The 14,710-nt window shown below is 42.8% G+C and overlaps 1 protein-coding gene across 1 annotated transcript in view; it reads left to right on the top strand.

Annotated features, from left to right (window-relative positions):
• ccdc88c (coiled-coil domain containing 88C) overlaps nucleotides 1–14,710 on the top strand; it is a gene marked incomplete at its 5' end in the record, with an annotated part of 137,320 nt that overhangs the window by 97,228 nt on the left and 25,382 nt on the right. Inside the window, 6 exons of the mRNA XM_084308542.1 lie at nucleotides 471–582; nucleotides 4,788–4,922; nucleotides 6,275–6,436; nucleotides 8,374–8,651; nucleotides 12,185–12,328; nucleotides 13,950–14,136. Of these exons, the coding sequence (XP_084164668.1) occupies nucleotides 471–582; nucleotides 4,788–4,922; nucleotides 6,275–6,436; nucleotides 8,374–8,651; nucleotides 12,185–12,328; nucleotides 13,950–14,136 (1,018 nt within the window). The remainder of the gene's footprint in view (nucleotides 1–470; nucleotides 583–4,787; nucleotides 4,923–6,274; nucleotides 6,437–8,373; nucleotides 8,652–12,184; nucleotides 12,329–13,949; nucleotides 14,137–14,710) is intronic.

The raw sequence follows: 14,710 nt of genomic DNA, 5'->3' as shown, positions 1-14,710 counted from the left end.
CTATACTTTATACTTATAGCACATGCATGAGCCTGGTCTCTTTTGAAAGATGACATTCTGAAGTTTCAATAAATATAATTCACTTTTAGTGCTAATGAAATAGAGTAACATAGGTCTGAACTTGAGTTGTAGAAAAACTTGTTACTCACGTTTTTATGTAGTAGTTGCAATATCCAGAAGTAGTATATCCAAAAAATTGGTATGAGCTGTGTGTATGTTTATATATATTTATATTTATATGTGTGTGTATGTTTATATATATTTATGTGTGTATGTTTATATATATTTATATATATATATGTGTATGTATGTGTATGTTTATATATATTATTTATATATATGTGTGTGTGTGTATGTTTATATATATTATTTATATATGTGTGTGTGTGTATGTTTATATATATTATTTATATATGTGTGTGTGTGTGTGTATGTTTATATATATTATTTATATATGTGTGTGGTTCCAGGCTGCTGGAGTCTCGTCTGGAGGAGACGGTCCAACAGACTCTAAACATCAGAGAACAAAAGATCTTAGACCTGGAGAACAAACTGACTCAGATCAGCCTGGAGAAGAGCAAGGTACACACACACACACACACACACACACACACCTCAGATCAGCGTGGAGAAGACAAAGGTACACACACAAACATTATGAATTGAAAATGGGGGACCCTGATGTAAACAAGACGAAAGTCTTTCTCTGGTCTGCATCCCCTTAACAATTGTATGTATTTAGCCGTACTGTATTGTACCCATTCTGCAATCTGTTAATAAAGTTTTCAATAAATCAATCAATCAATCAATCACAGACCTCAGCAGAAATACAAGCCGGTCTCAGTAGGGAGCTGGAAAGCCTTCACAAATGGTTAGTTGACAACAGATTATCGATTCACCTTGGAAAAACTGAGTCAATTCTATTCAGCTCAAAACATAAATTAAAGGAATGTTCCCGACTTGAGATCAGCTGTAATGGCTTCAGTGTGGAGTCTAGAGACTGTGTTAAATACCTGGGTGCAGACCTCGACCAAACACTCTCAGGGAAAACAATGGCCCTGAAGGTGATCAAAAAAGTTAACACAAGGGTGAAATTTTTGCACAGAAAAAAGAGGTTCTTATCACTGGAAACTATGAAATTGCTTGCCAACTGCATGATCCTCAGCCAATATGATTATGCATGTACTTACTGGTATAGTGGTGTTACAGTGGAAAGTAAACACAGGCTACAAACCAGCCAAAATAAGACCATACGATTGGTCCTAAATCTGCCACCTCGAACCCATATTGAGCCATGTCACTTCAATGAGGTGGGATGGCTCCCTGTGGAGCAGAGGGTCTCCTTTCTGAAACTGGGACATATGTATAAAATGTTAAATGGATCTGCCCCCAGATATTTATGCTCTCGCATTGTCCTGCGTGGCCAGGTCCACGGACGACAGTTACGGTCTGGACAGCTCTCAGTTTATGGTTCCTATTCACAGAATGGCTTTCTGTCTACAGCCTGCCGGCTGTGGAACTCTCTGCCCAGGGCCATCCAAAACTCCCCCACTATTGCTGTCTTCAAGAGGGGTGTGAAGCGACATCTGCAACAATAGGTTGCAGAGGGTGCTTGGCCACCACTCTTGAAGAACAGGAACATGACATGCTGTAATGAGGCTCTTTCAGAAAATTGTGTTGTCTATTTTATCTACTTGTTGTATCTATCTTATCTTCTTAACTCTTTCTTTGTGATTTATTGTATTCTTTTTGGGTCCATGTTGGAAACAAGTCGACAGACTTTCACATGTTATCCTTGTACCCCTTGTTTTTATACTTTTGTATAAATTGTATGTACTAAATAAAAATCAAATCAAATCAAATCAGACCAAGGTACACACACACACACAGACCAAGGTACACACATTTTCCTCTCAATGCTCCGCAAACGACCGTCCTGTCGTGAAACTTCATCCGTTAGTCATGTCATCTCTCTGGAATTTCTTTGTGAATTAATTCCATCTTCTCCTTCACTGGTCCCACCTATCTCAGTCGTCACCGACTTCTCAAAATATCTGTTGAACTGCTCCTCAATTAGCTGCCTGATAGCCGACATGCTAACCACCTCTGCAGCTGGTGTGCTAACCCCACATGGCGATTAGCTGCCTGATAGCCGACATGCTAACCACCTCTGCAGCTGGTGTGCTAACCCCACATGGCGATTAGCTGCCTGATAGCCGACATGCTAACCACCTCTGCACCTGGTGTGCTAACCCCACATGGCGATTAGCTGCCTGATAGCCGACATGCTAACCACCTCTGCACCTGGTGTGCTAACCCCACATGGCGATTAGCTACCTGATAGCTGACATGCTAACCACCTCTGCAGCTGGTGTGCTAACCCCACATGGCGATTAGCTGCCTGATAGCCGACATGCTAACCACCTCTGCAGCTGGTGTGCTAACCCCACATGACGATAGCGTTTGTGTCTTGTCGACCGTTGACACCGTTCCACCTTTTCCGCCCGGTTGCTCATCATTTAGTTAAAAAGGTGTTGAGTACAACAGGTTTAACACAGTGCCCCCCCCCCCCCCCCGACACAACTTCAGTTGCCCTGTCCACCCCTCCCCCGCCTCTCAGCCCCTCAACTCCAGCAACCTCCTCCTTCCCCCCAATTTTTTTATTTATTATTATTTTATTCATAGGCGTATTTATTCTTTATTCTTAGGCTTATTTTTTTTATTATTATTCGTGACTAATTGTTTTGTCTACCTAAATGTTTACTGTGAGCGATTTTTTGTGCCAAATTTTCCTCTGGATGATTAAAGTATTTCTATTCTATTCTATTCTAAGTTGTTGTTCTCCATAATATTCTATAATCATATTTCAAATTGCATGTGTCCGGATGGCAGAATTCAGTACTGTATCTACAAAACCCCCTGTAAATCATCTGCCCTTTATTCATTTGCTTAGATCTTGTGTACACGTGATCTTAACACTTTCACTGCCCAAGCTTAATTCCTTTTTACCTCCTTGAATGCCCAGCACCACTTCAATGTTAACGTTAATATCGCCTAATCTATGTTTTAAATTATGGCTATGTGTCTAATCTGCCCGTCACTTATCAAAGACTCATTTTCCAGTCAACATTGTCGTAGCAGATTGTTTTTTTATCGCTTCATTTCCGTTTTCTAGCATTTTGAAAAGCACTCGTTTTCATGGAAAAATGAAGACATTCCATGATAATCGCCCTTTACTGGAATACTCTAGAACGTTGTCATTCCTCGGCCCATTCACGAATCGTTTTCAAATAAACGCTAGATCATCGATAGTACATGTGTACGCACGCACGCTCTGGCCGCGAGCTGAAAATCGATTCTCCTATTTCCTGACCGCTCGCACAGTCAATCAGCCATATCACATAATCACATAAAAGCTTATATCTCCGTGAAAACGAGTCTGATTATCCTAAGACTGGTAACATAGATTCCTTACCTGAGATCAGATGGTATCCAAGTGGATTATTCCAATTCCTGATCGCCATTCGAAAAAATCGATCCTTTTATTGATTCACCATGTATACTGTAAAAACACATAATCCCCGCTGCTCTGAGGCTCACTAGTGGAGCTGATCGACCCCGGCTGCGTGAGTGAGAAGTAAAATGTAGAGTCAGGGATTTTTTTTCTCATTCATTTTCATTGAGTTCAATCCAAAAGGGTGAATTACCATCTGGGAGACGATAGGGGGCGCTTTTTTCATATCTGAGCGCCTGGAGTGGCTGGATTTCCAACGGTAGACTCGGTTGATGAAATATGATTTCAGATCGCTAATAAAAAAAAAATCTCGTGAGTGGGCATTCAACCCGCGGGGGGTAAACCCGAGAAAACTCGGGTTGGGCAATCAAAGTGTTAAGAAGGTGCTGAATGAGCTCAGCTCAATCTGTCATGTCTGGTCAATGTTAGCATGGTGTTATTCACTGTCAAAGATGAAAAAAGAAAAGAAAAAAAAGAAAATGTATATTCTCCTTTGGTTCATTACAATTTACTCAAGCCAAGTAACAGACACAATATTTATGACACTGGGAACACATTCCCTGAGATCCATAGATGTCCCTAGATACCAAGAACATGCAAATGGACCATGTAGAAGTGGAGCAATCTTCCATTTACTTAGGTATGTATTTTTAGGCGAATTTTCTTAAAATATGGCTAGGGCTTAAGAGGTTAAGATCCCATCTGGGTGATCCAGGTCTCAGTATGTCTGTTCCACATGCGTCTCTTGTGATCAGATCTCGCTGCCCTGCTCAATATGCAACTATGTAAAGTAGTAGTAATACTACTACTATAAATTAGCGATGTTCGATGTTGGCTTTTTTACCGATATACCGATATTGTCCAACTCTTAATTTCTGATACCGATATATGCGGGGTTCCCCCCCCCCCCCCCCCCAAAAAATGGAATAATTTCAGGTAATTAACATTACATATCTCTTGTTGTGGAATTAACACAACATTGTGCAAACTTTTGACAATAAATAAAATAAGAATTTGTTCTTACTTGCCTGGGTAAATAAAGGTTAAATAAATGTAAAAATTTAAAAACTTTAATCAAAAAATTTAAAAAATATATATTCTTAAACCGATACTGATATTTTCCGATATTACATTTTAATGCCAATATCGGTAGGCCGATAATATCGGACATCCCTACTATAAATATAAAATAATCTCATCAGTGTGAACATAGTCTTATATAAAACTCCAACTTGCTAGTTTCATCGTGCTATTATCTTGTTTTTTTCTGTAGGCTCATCAGACTCTGCGTCATCGCCAGGAGAAGGAAGAGAACTACAATTCCCAGCAGCCCCTGGGGCGGGGTCAGGGGTCGGCCACCGCTGAGCTGCTTCGACTTAAAGATCACCTCCTCGACATAGAGAAGAATGTAACGCTTCTAATTATATCTCATTAGATATATATATATAATATATCTCATTAGCATCTTGCTTTGCCTATTGGACTGCTCCTGGCACCTATAGGCATAGACATATATAAAGACGAGATGACTCACCCGCGCTGCTGGCCAATGGAGACCGACATTGCCACATGGCGGCCATCTTGCCACAGGCAGCACGCCCGCTCATAACACGAATGTCTATGGTGCATGTAGTACTATTTAAATAACCACAGCTTGCAAAATTCTCAACCAATTTTCAAACAGTTTGGTTTGTTATAAACGTCAGAGATGTAGTTATCATACTGCATTACTTATAATGGACTTTCATATGAAAATAATTTCAACATGTCCAAGCATCGTGAATCATAGCCACGTTAATAACGTTTGTAATAAGCCAAACCGTTTGTAAATCGGTTGAAAGATTTGCAAGCTATAGTTATTTCCATAGACATACATGCACCATAGACATTCATGTTATGAGTGGGCGTGCTGCCTGTGGCAAGATGACCGCCGGTGAACTACGCCAGAGACTCCGCCTTGCACCATCTATCTGTGCCTATAGGCACCCGCTGAAAGATTTGTACTCCTGCAGAATGCACCAATCACTGACCACCTCTGCTTCTGCTTTGCATATCAGCTGGTGTGGTAGCCGCTAAACGCCCTCCTGCTTCTTTCACACTGAGAGATCACAACCTTAACCGTGACAGATAAGCATGTTTGAATGTGTATTGTATTTACCCAGAATGCATCGCTGCAGACAGAGAGCAGCTTGCGTGTTGTATTTACCCAGAATGCATCGCTGCAGACAGAGAGCAGCTTGCTGAACGTGTATTGTATTTACCCAGAATGCATCGCTGCAGACAGAGAGCATCTTGCTGAACGTGTATTGTATTTACCCAGAATGCATCGCTGCAGACAGAGAGCAGCTTGCTGAACGTGTATTGTATTTACCCAGAATGCATCGCTGCAGACAGAGAGCAGCTTGCTGAACGTGTATTGTATTTACCCAGAATGCATCGCTGCAGACAGAGAGCAGCTTGCTGAACGTGTATTGTATTTACCCAGAATGCATCGCTGCAGACAGAGAGCAGCTTGCTGAACGTGTATTGTATTTACCCAGAATGCATCGCTGCAGACAGAGAGCAGCTTGCTGAACGTGTATTGTATTTACCCAGAATGCATCGCTGCAGACAGAGAGCAGCTTGCTGAATGTGTATTGTATTTACCCAGAATGCATCGCTGCAGACAGAGAGCAGCTTGCTGAATGTGTATTGTATTTACCCAGAATGCATCGCTGCAGACAGAGAGCAGCTTGCTGAACGTGTATTGTATTTACCCAGAATGCATCGCTGCAGACAGAGAGCAGCTTGCTGAAGGATCAGGTGAAGCAGATGGAGAAACAGAACACTTCTCTCAATGGCCAGATGGCGGCGCTGCAGACGCACACCAACACACTGCAGGAGCAGAACACAGCTCTACACACACAGACCGCGCAGCTGCAGGTACACACACACACGCACAGGTTATATTTATATTCTATAAGGTGGAGGTATATCCTGTCTATAGGTTATATTTATATTCTATAAGGTGGAGGTATATCCTGTCTATGGGTTATGATTAGGGATGTCCCGATCGAATTTTTTTGCTCCCGATCATGTGATTTTGAGTATCTGCTGATACCGATTTTCCCGATACGATCTTTCGGCAATGCATTAAGAAAAAAGAAAAGGAAAGAAAATTCAATCAAGTTGACCCTTAACACATTCAGAGCCACGCCCCTTTGACCATAATAGGGCTACCGTGCCAATAAGGAAGTCAATGGGAGGTCGGGGAAATTTGCGAAGGCTTAAACTATATCTTAAATTATGGCTATGGGTCTAAAACACCCCTCGCTTATCAATGACTTGCATGCAGTCAACATGTACAAAACAGATTGTTTTTTCATCCGTACATTTCCGTTTTATACCGTTTTGAATACGAGTATGGTTTGGGTGATTCTGAGTAATTCCAGGAAAAGACGAGAAACGGCCATTTTAGTGTAATCCAGTCATCACGTTGTAATTTTTCGGCTGATTATCTAATCATCCTGAAATCAACGCTGGATTATCATTATTATATCTCGTTGTGCATACATGAAATCGTAGCGCGGCGCCCCCCCCCCCCCCCCCCCCCCCCCCCCCCGCAGCCAACGGTAATAATAAGCACATACACATACACACAGATAGCTTTGATCGCGGTAGAAAGAAATACTAGATCAACGCAAGATTTTATATATAGAGTCCTTACCTGGTATCTGATGTAATGCAAAAAAAAGAATCCAATTATCTGATCGCCATTCCAGTTATCCACAGCGATCCTGTCCCAGAGCATTACCGAGCGTTACACATGAACGGGCGGGCAAGGTTAGTGTGCCATGCCATCGTTGTAAAGGCCTGGCTCGCCTGAGTATTTAAACCCCGCCCCCATGGCTCAGAACGGCTCAAAAAACACACCAGCCCATTTCCACTGGAGTGTAATAGCTCCGCAAGGCAGTAGAGGGCGGTGTTGACCGTCTGCCAGCTCAGACAGGGTCTGAAGGGTCTGTAGAGGCTGCGGCTATGAATTATGAATAGATATAGCGAATAAAAGAAACAACGATCCCAAAAACAAGTTAACTGGTTGTTGCCGCTGAACGCATGGCGGGCAATAACGAGTATACTCGTTCTTGGCAATTAATGTGTTAAGGTTGTTTTTTTATTTAACAGTATCCAACTATCCATTATATCCAACATGGATATGGCTTTTTTAACAGTATATCCATATCCAACATGGATATATAGCTTATTTTTTCCACTTATTGCAGCATTGGATCAGTGGTGCACCACAAAATAACCATGTAAACTAAAACTAATGATGTGCAGAATAGTGCAATAACAAATGATGTGCAGAATAGTGCAATAACAGAGGTAGTGCAGTGACAGAGGTACCTCGACTAGCTTCACAAGTTCAGTTACATTCAGTCATAAATAATCAAATAAAATATAAAAATGGCTTAGTGCAGAATGATTCTAGACTATGAACTAGTCTACTTAAAAAATATATATATATATATATATATATATATAAAAAAGAAATCCCGGGAGCTCCCGTAGCTCACCGCATATCTCGGCGCTATTTCTGCGTCGGGGAAAACCGTGCTCGTCACGGATCTGGGGGACACGAGTTCGATTCCCGGACCAGCCGTCATTTCTCAGAATGTCTTCCCCTGCTCTACATCCCATTTCAACCTGTTTCTGTCGGTCATGCTTGACCAGAAAAGCGATAAACGCTAAAATAAAAAGTAAAAAAAAAAAAGAAATCCCGATTTCCCCCCCCCCCCCCCGATTCCGATCTTCTGAAAATCACGTGATCGGATCGGGACATCCATAGTTATAATTAATTCCCGTCGTTCCATCCTCAGGTGGAGAACTCCACTCGCTCCTCCGAGGGCGCCTCTCTCATGGCCCAGAATGCCGTGCTGCAGGGTCAGGTGGTCGCCCTGGAGACGGAGGTGGAGTCGTGGCAGCGTCAGCGCGAGGAGGCGTGGCAGGGGCGGGAGAGCGTGCTCAGCGACCACGAGCGCCTGCTGGACCTGCACGAGAGGCAGGCGCACGAGTACGAGCAGCTGATCAGCCAGCACGCCACGCTGAAGGCCCGCCAGAGGGCGCTAGAGAGCGACCAGAGGGCGTTACACCAGAAGTAAGTCCCACGTTAATATTATTATTATTATGTGATGGTTGTTCCTAGATTTATACTAGAAATATTATAATTAGTGCTGTCAATAGATTACAAAAAATGTACTAATCTCACAATTTTCTGTAATTAATCTAGATTAAAAATACCATTTTTCTACTTAAGACCGAAGCTTGTAACAGATATTTACTTGAGTAAAATCATGGAATTAATGTCAAATCAACACAAAGAAAGTATATTTAGATTCAAATACTATTTTAATAGCTTTATTTGAATACAGTTTCTCTCCTGTGAAATACAAATGTTCAACAAAACCATCAACATTGACTCAGCTTTAAAGACCTCTTTCTTATATCCGCGGCGCTAAGATTGAAGATTTTTCACTCCATAGATTAATCTAGATTTATTTCTTTTAATGCTTTAAATAATTTAAATGAATCTCCAAAGTTAAAGCATTGACTTTGACAATTATAATATATGAAGGTTATTCTTAGATGTCTAATATAGACTATGATAATGTATGAAGGTTATTTATACATTTATAGAAATTATAATTATGTAATAATATAATATAATTATGTGAGGGTTCAGTTCTTAGTAGAACATGTCTTTTCTACCTCTAATAATAATAATAATAATTCATTTTATTTATAAACCGCTTCTCAGTAACCCGAAGTCGCCTCTCTCCTCCTCTACCCTCCTCTCTCCTCTCTTCTTCTCTTCTCCTTTCCCTGCTCTTCCTCTCTCCTCTCTTCTTCTCTTCTCCTCTCTTCCTCTCTTCTCCTTTCCCTGTTCTACCTCTCTCCTCTCTTCTCTTCTCCTCTCTTCTTCTCTTCTCCTCTCTTCTCCTTTCTCCTCTCTTCTTCTCTTCTCCTCTCTTCCTTTCTTCTCCTTTCCCTGTTCTATCTCTCTCCTCTCTTCTCCTCTCTTCCTCTCTTCCTCTCTTCTCCTTTCCCTGTTCTACCTCTCTCCTCTCTCCTCTCTTCTTCTCTTCTCCTCTCTTCCTCTCTTCTCCTTTCCCTGTTCTACCTCTCTCCTCTCTCCTCTCTTCTTCTCTTCTCCTCTCTTCCTCTCTTCTCCTTTCCCTGTTCTACCTCTCTCCCCTCTCCTCTCTTCTTCTCTTCTCCTCTCTTCCTCTCTTCCTCTCTTCTCCTTTCTCTGTTCTACCTCTCTCTTTTCCCGTCTCAATTAAAGTGTTTAGTTTTGATCAGAAATCTAGACCAGCCGTTCCTACGGTACAAACCTGTGTCTGTGTGGAGAGGGGTGGGGCAGGAAGGGCAACACAACCACTTCCTGTAGGTCACTTCCTGTCTGCAGCCCCCCCCCCCATCTCTTCCTCTCTGCTACATCCACATTAAAACAGTTTAAAACTAAAACAGTCTCTGTCCACACAAGTGTTTTAAAACTAAACCAGTCTCTGTCCACACAAGTGTTTTAAAACTAAACCAGTCTCTGTCCACACAAGTGTTTTAAAACTAAACCAGTCTCTGTCCACACAAGTGTTTTAAAACTAAAACAGTCTCTGTCCACACAAGTGTTTTAAAACTAAACCAGTCACTGTTCACACAAGTGTTTTAAAACTAAAACAGTCTCTGTCCACACAAGTGTTTTAAAACTAAACCAGTCTCTGTCCACACAAGTGTTTTAAAACTAAACCCGTCTCTGTCCACACAAGTGTTTTAAAACTAAACCAGTCTCTGTCCACACAAGTGTTTTAAAATGAAACCAGTCTGTTCACACAAGTGTTTTAAAACTAAACCAGTCTCTGTTCACACAAGTGTTTTAAAACTAAACCAGTCTCTGCAAACTATGTGAACTAGCCTTTGGTCTGGTCATAATGTGTTGGTCTGGTCATAATGTTTTGGGCTTGTCATAATGTTTTGGTCTGGTCATAATGTGTTGACCTGGTCATAATGTTTTGGGCTGGTCATAATGTTTTGGGCTGGTCATAATGTTTTGGTCTGGTCATAATGTGTTGACCTGGTCATAATGTTTTGGGCTGTTCATAATGTTTTGGGCTGGTCATAATGTGTTGACCTGGTCATAATGTGTTGACCTGGTCATAATGTTTTGGTCTGGTCATAATGTTTTGGTCTGGTCATAATGTTTTGACCTGGTCATAATGTTTTGACCTGGTCATAATGTTTTGGGCTGGTCATAATGTTTTGGGCTGGTCATAATGTGTTGACCTGGTCATAATGTTTTGGGCTGGTCATAATGTTTTGGGCTGGTCATAATGTGTTGACCTGGTCATAATGTGTTGACCTGGTCATAATGTGTTGACCTGGTCATAATGTTTTGACCTGGTCATAATGTTTTGACCTGGTCATAATGTTTTGACCTGGTCATAATGTTTTGACCTGGTCATAATGTTTTGGTCTGGTCATAATGTTTTGACCTGGTCATACTGTTTTGACCTGGTCATAATGTTTTGGTCTGGTCATAATGTTTTGACCTGGTCATAATGTTTTGACCTGGTCATAATGTTTTGACCTGGTCATAATGTTTTGGGCTGGTCATAATGTTTTGGGCTGGTCATAATGTTTTGGGCTGGTCATAATGTTTTGGGCTGGTCATAATGTTTTGGGCTGGTCATAATGTGTTGACCTGGTCATAATGTTTTGGGCTGGTCATAATGTTTTGGGCTGGTCATAATGTGTTGACCTGGTCATAATGTGTTGGTCTGGTCATAATGTTTTGGTCTGGTCATAATGTTTTGGTCTGGTCATAATGTGTTGACCTGGTCATAATGTGTTGGTCTGGTCATAATGTTTTGGTCTGGTCATAATGTTTTGGGCTGGTCATAATGTTTTGACCTGGTCATAATGTTTTGGGCTGGTCATAATGTTTTGACCTGGTCATAATGTGTTGACCTGGTCATAATGTGTTGACCTGGTCATAATGTTTTGGTCTGGTCATAATGTTTTGGTCTGGTCATAATGTTTTGACCTGGTCATAATGTTTTGGTCTGGTCATAATGTTTTGGTCTGGTCATAATGTTTTGACCTGGTCATAATGTTTTGGGCTGGTCATAATGTTTTGGGCTGGTCATAATGTTTTGGGCTGGTCATAATGTTTTGGGCTGGTCATAATGTGTTGACCTGGTCATGATGTGTTGGAAGTGAACATGGGTGTCTGCGTCATCATAGTAGTGCGGACGGCGGACGGCGGACGTGAAGGTAGCAAACGTTATGCATTTTAGAACTAAAACGTATTCGTGTGTGTGCGTTTCTTTCTCGCTCTCTATATCTTTCTCTATCTATCTCTGTCTCTTTCTCTCTTTCTTTCTCTCTCTCTCTTTCTCTCTCTCTCTCACACCAACATCTACACCATACCAGCTGTGCGTCACATACAGTAGTTATTGATCAGTTATTGACTGCCAGTAATCAATACCAGTTGTGCCTCTCCGTTGTGCTGTTCATTCAATATCTATAGATCTCTCTCTCTCGTGCTTATATTTAAATTAAATTCATTCAGCATGTAAACTCTCTCTCTCTCTCTCTCTCTCTCTCTCTCTCTCTCTCTCTCTCTCTCTCCAGGTATTGCTCCATGGCACAGCAGAAGGAGAAATGGGAGGAGCAGGAGGGGCGTGGCCAGAAGGAGAGGGAGGAGCTAAACCAGGAAGTGCAGAAGAACGGCCTCCTTCAGCAGGAAAACCTGCAGCTTAAGACCGAAGTGGACAGGTAGCACACACACACACTCTCTCTCTCTCTCTCTCTGCACCCCCCCCTCTCTCTCTCTCTCTCTCTCTGCGCCCCCTGTCTGTAGTCAGGCTTCTTGTGGTCATGTTTATGTTTTTGTCTGTGAAGCACTTTGGGTTAAATGAAGCTGCTATTATACATAACATTGACTTGATGTCCTCTGCTGGCCAGAGAGTGTAACTGCAGGCGTCTGCTCTCAGACTGTAGTGTTGTTGTGTGATGTTTTAATACAGCTCATTAGTAGAAAAAAGGGGTAGGGACCTCACTCAAGGAATATCGTTTGTTTTAATACGCACAAAACGTTTTCCACCGTCCGGCCTTCATCAGTGTGCAATGAAGAACGGTTGCAACAAACAAGCCTTAACTAGGCTGTGATCGACACCATGACAATCAGTAATTAGCACAGGCTAGGTTGACTGGTAGATTTCTGGACTACGCAGCACCTGTCCGAGCGCAGTGGTTACCTTCTCTACTTCCAATTGATACTGGTACCCGGCTGGTGCTAACTAGCTAGCCATCGCTCCGGGAGCTAACGCTGGTACCCGGCTGGTGCTAACTAACTAGCCATCGCTCCGGGAGCTAACGCTGGTACCCGGCTGGTGCTAACTAACTAGCCATCGCTCCGGGAGCTAACGCTGGTACCTGGCGCTAGGTAGCCAGCAGGCTAAATGGTCCCGACGCTCGGCTGGTTGAACTGGAGCTAGGTAGCCAGCAGGCTAAATGGTCCCGACGCTCGGCTGGTTGAACTGGAGCTAGGTAGCCAGCAGGCTAAATGCTCCCGACGCTGAACTGCCTGCGCCGGTCTGTCTGTCGAAGACCGAGGGAACCGCATCAGGCTTCAGCTGATTAGTGGTCTTCTGGACAAACCTCCCACCCCCAACAACATAACTGAGGCAATGAAGTGTTCGCTGGAGATCTTCATTCCCTGTCCAACAGGCTGGTCGCGCCGCCTGAGTGCAGCCAGCCTGAGCTAACGTGCCAACAACACTGTTTTTTTCACTGGTAGTTTGTGGAAATTAACCAACTTTCCTCTCTCTTTCACATGGTAAAATTAGTTTGAACAGCCAGGAGCAATACAAAAAGAACCACCGCGGTCCCGTTGTTTGGTAGGCAACATTTGACTGACCCGACCATGTTTACTATGCAGCTAACCCACAGTGTATACACCAAACCAACACTGTGACGTCAGCAACAAAATGGCGGCGCACATGTTCATAAATGCTACATAAATGGACATTACAAATCGTTTTTTCTTAGAAACGCCTTATTTTTATAACGTGATCTTTTCTGTGGTTTATCTAAATACTAATTTGATGCTATGACTATGTGTTTATCGCTATGCTTCATCTCCCCTTTAACCTTCTGTATTGTCGCAATGAAATGGTTAACCATTTGGTAGTGTGGTAGTGAAAGGGTTAAACAGGAATATTTGCCACTGCGTGTGTAAACAGCTCAATCAAATTATTCTCAATCAGAATTGGAGCAACGGTCACATGACTTGTTAGTTATTCGTGTGGTCTGAGGTGACGTGATGAAAATGGAAGGTTATAAACATCTTTGATCTTGACCCCTCCCCCTTTGCTCGTACACCCCACCCCCACAGCTTGACAGAGAGCCACTCACAGCTGTCCGAGCAGTGGGAGGGGATGCAGCAGCGGACCAATGAGATGAAGAACTCGCTGAGCTCCGCCCAGCAGGAAGTGAGTCGCTGGATGACTCGCTATGATTCGCTGAAGGAGCAACATCAGGGGCTGGACCTCTCCATGACCAAGCTGGACAACCACTGTGAGGTAGGAGAGACCAATCACATCCCTCCTAGTTACACACAGACCAATCACATCCCTCCTAGTGACACACAGTCCTCCCATCCCTCCTAGTTACACACAGTCATCACATCCCTCCTAGTTACACACAGTCCTCATATCTCTCCTAGTGACACACAGTCCTCATATCTCTCCTAGTTACACACAGTCCTCACATCCCTCCTAGTTACACACAGTCCTCACATCCCTCCTAGTTACACACATTCCTCACATCTCTCCTAGTTACACACAGTCCTCATATCCCTCCTAGTTACACACAGTCCTCATATCTCTCCTAGTTACACACAGTCCTCACATCCCTCCTAGTTACACACAGTCCTCACATCCCTCCTAGTTACACACAGTCCTCACATCCCTCCTAGTGACACACAGTCCTCATATCCCTCCTAGTTACACACAGTCCTCATATCCCTCCTAGTTACACTCAGTCCTCACATCCCTCCTAGTGACACACAGTCCTCATATCCCTCCTAGTTACACACAGTCCTCATATCCCTCCTAGTTACACACAGTCCTCCCATCCCTCCTAGTTACACACAGT

This window comes from Notolepis coatsorum, assembly GCF_963971535.1.
Source record: "Notolepis coatsorum genome assembly, chromosome: 2".
Classification (NCBI taxonomy): domain Eukaryota; kingdom Metazoa; phylum Chordata; class Actinopteri; order Aulopiformes; family Paralepididae; genus Notolepis; species Notolepis coatsorum.
Note: the sequence above shows the minus strand (reverse complement) of the source record. Positions and strands in the feature narration are given on the sequence as shown.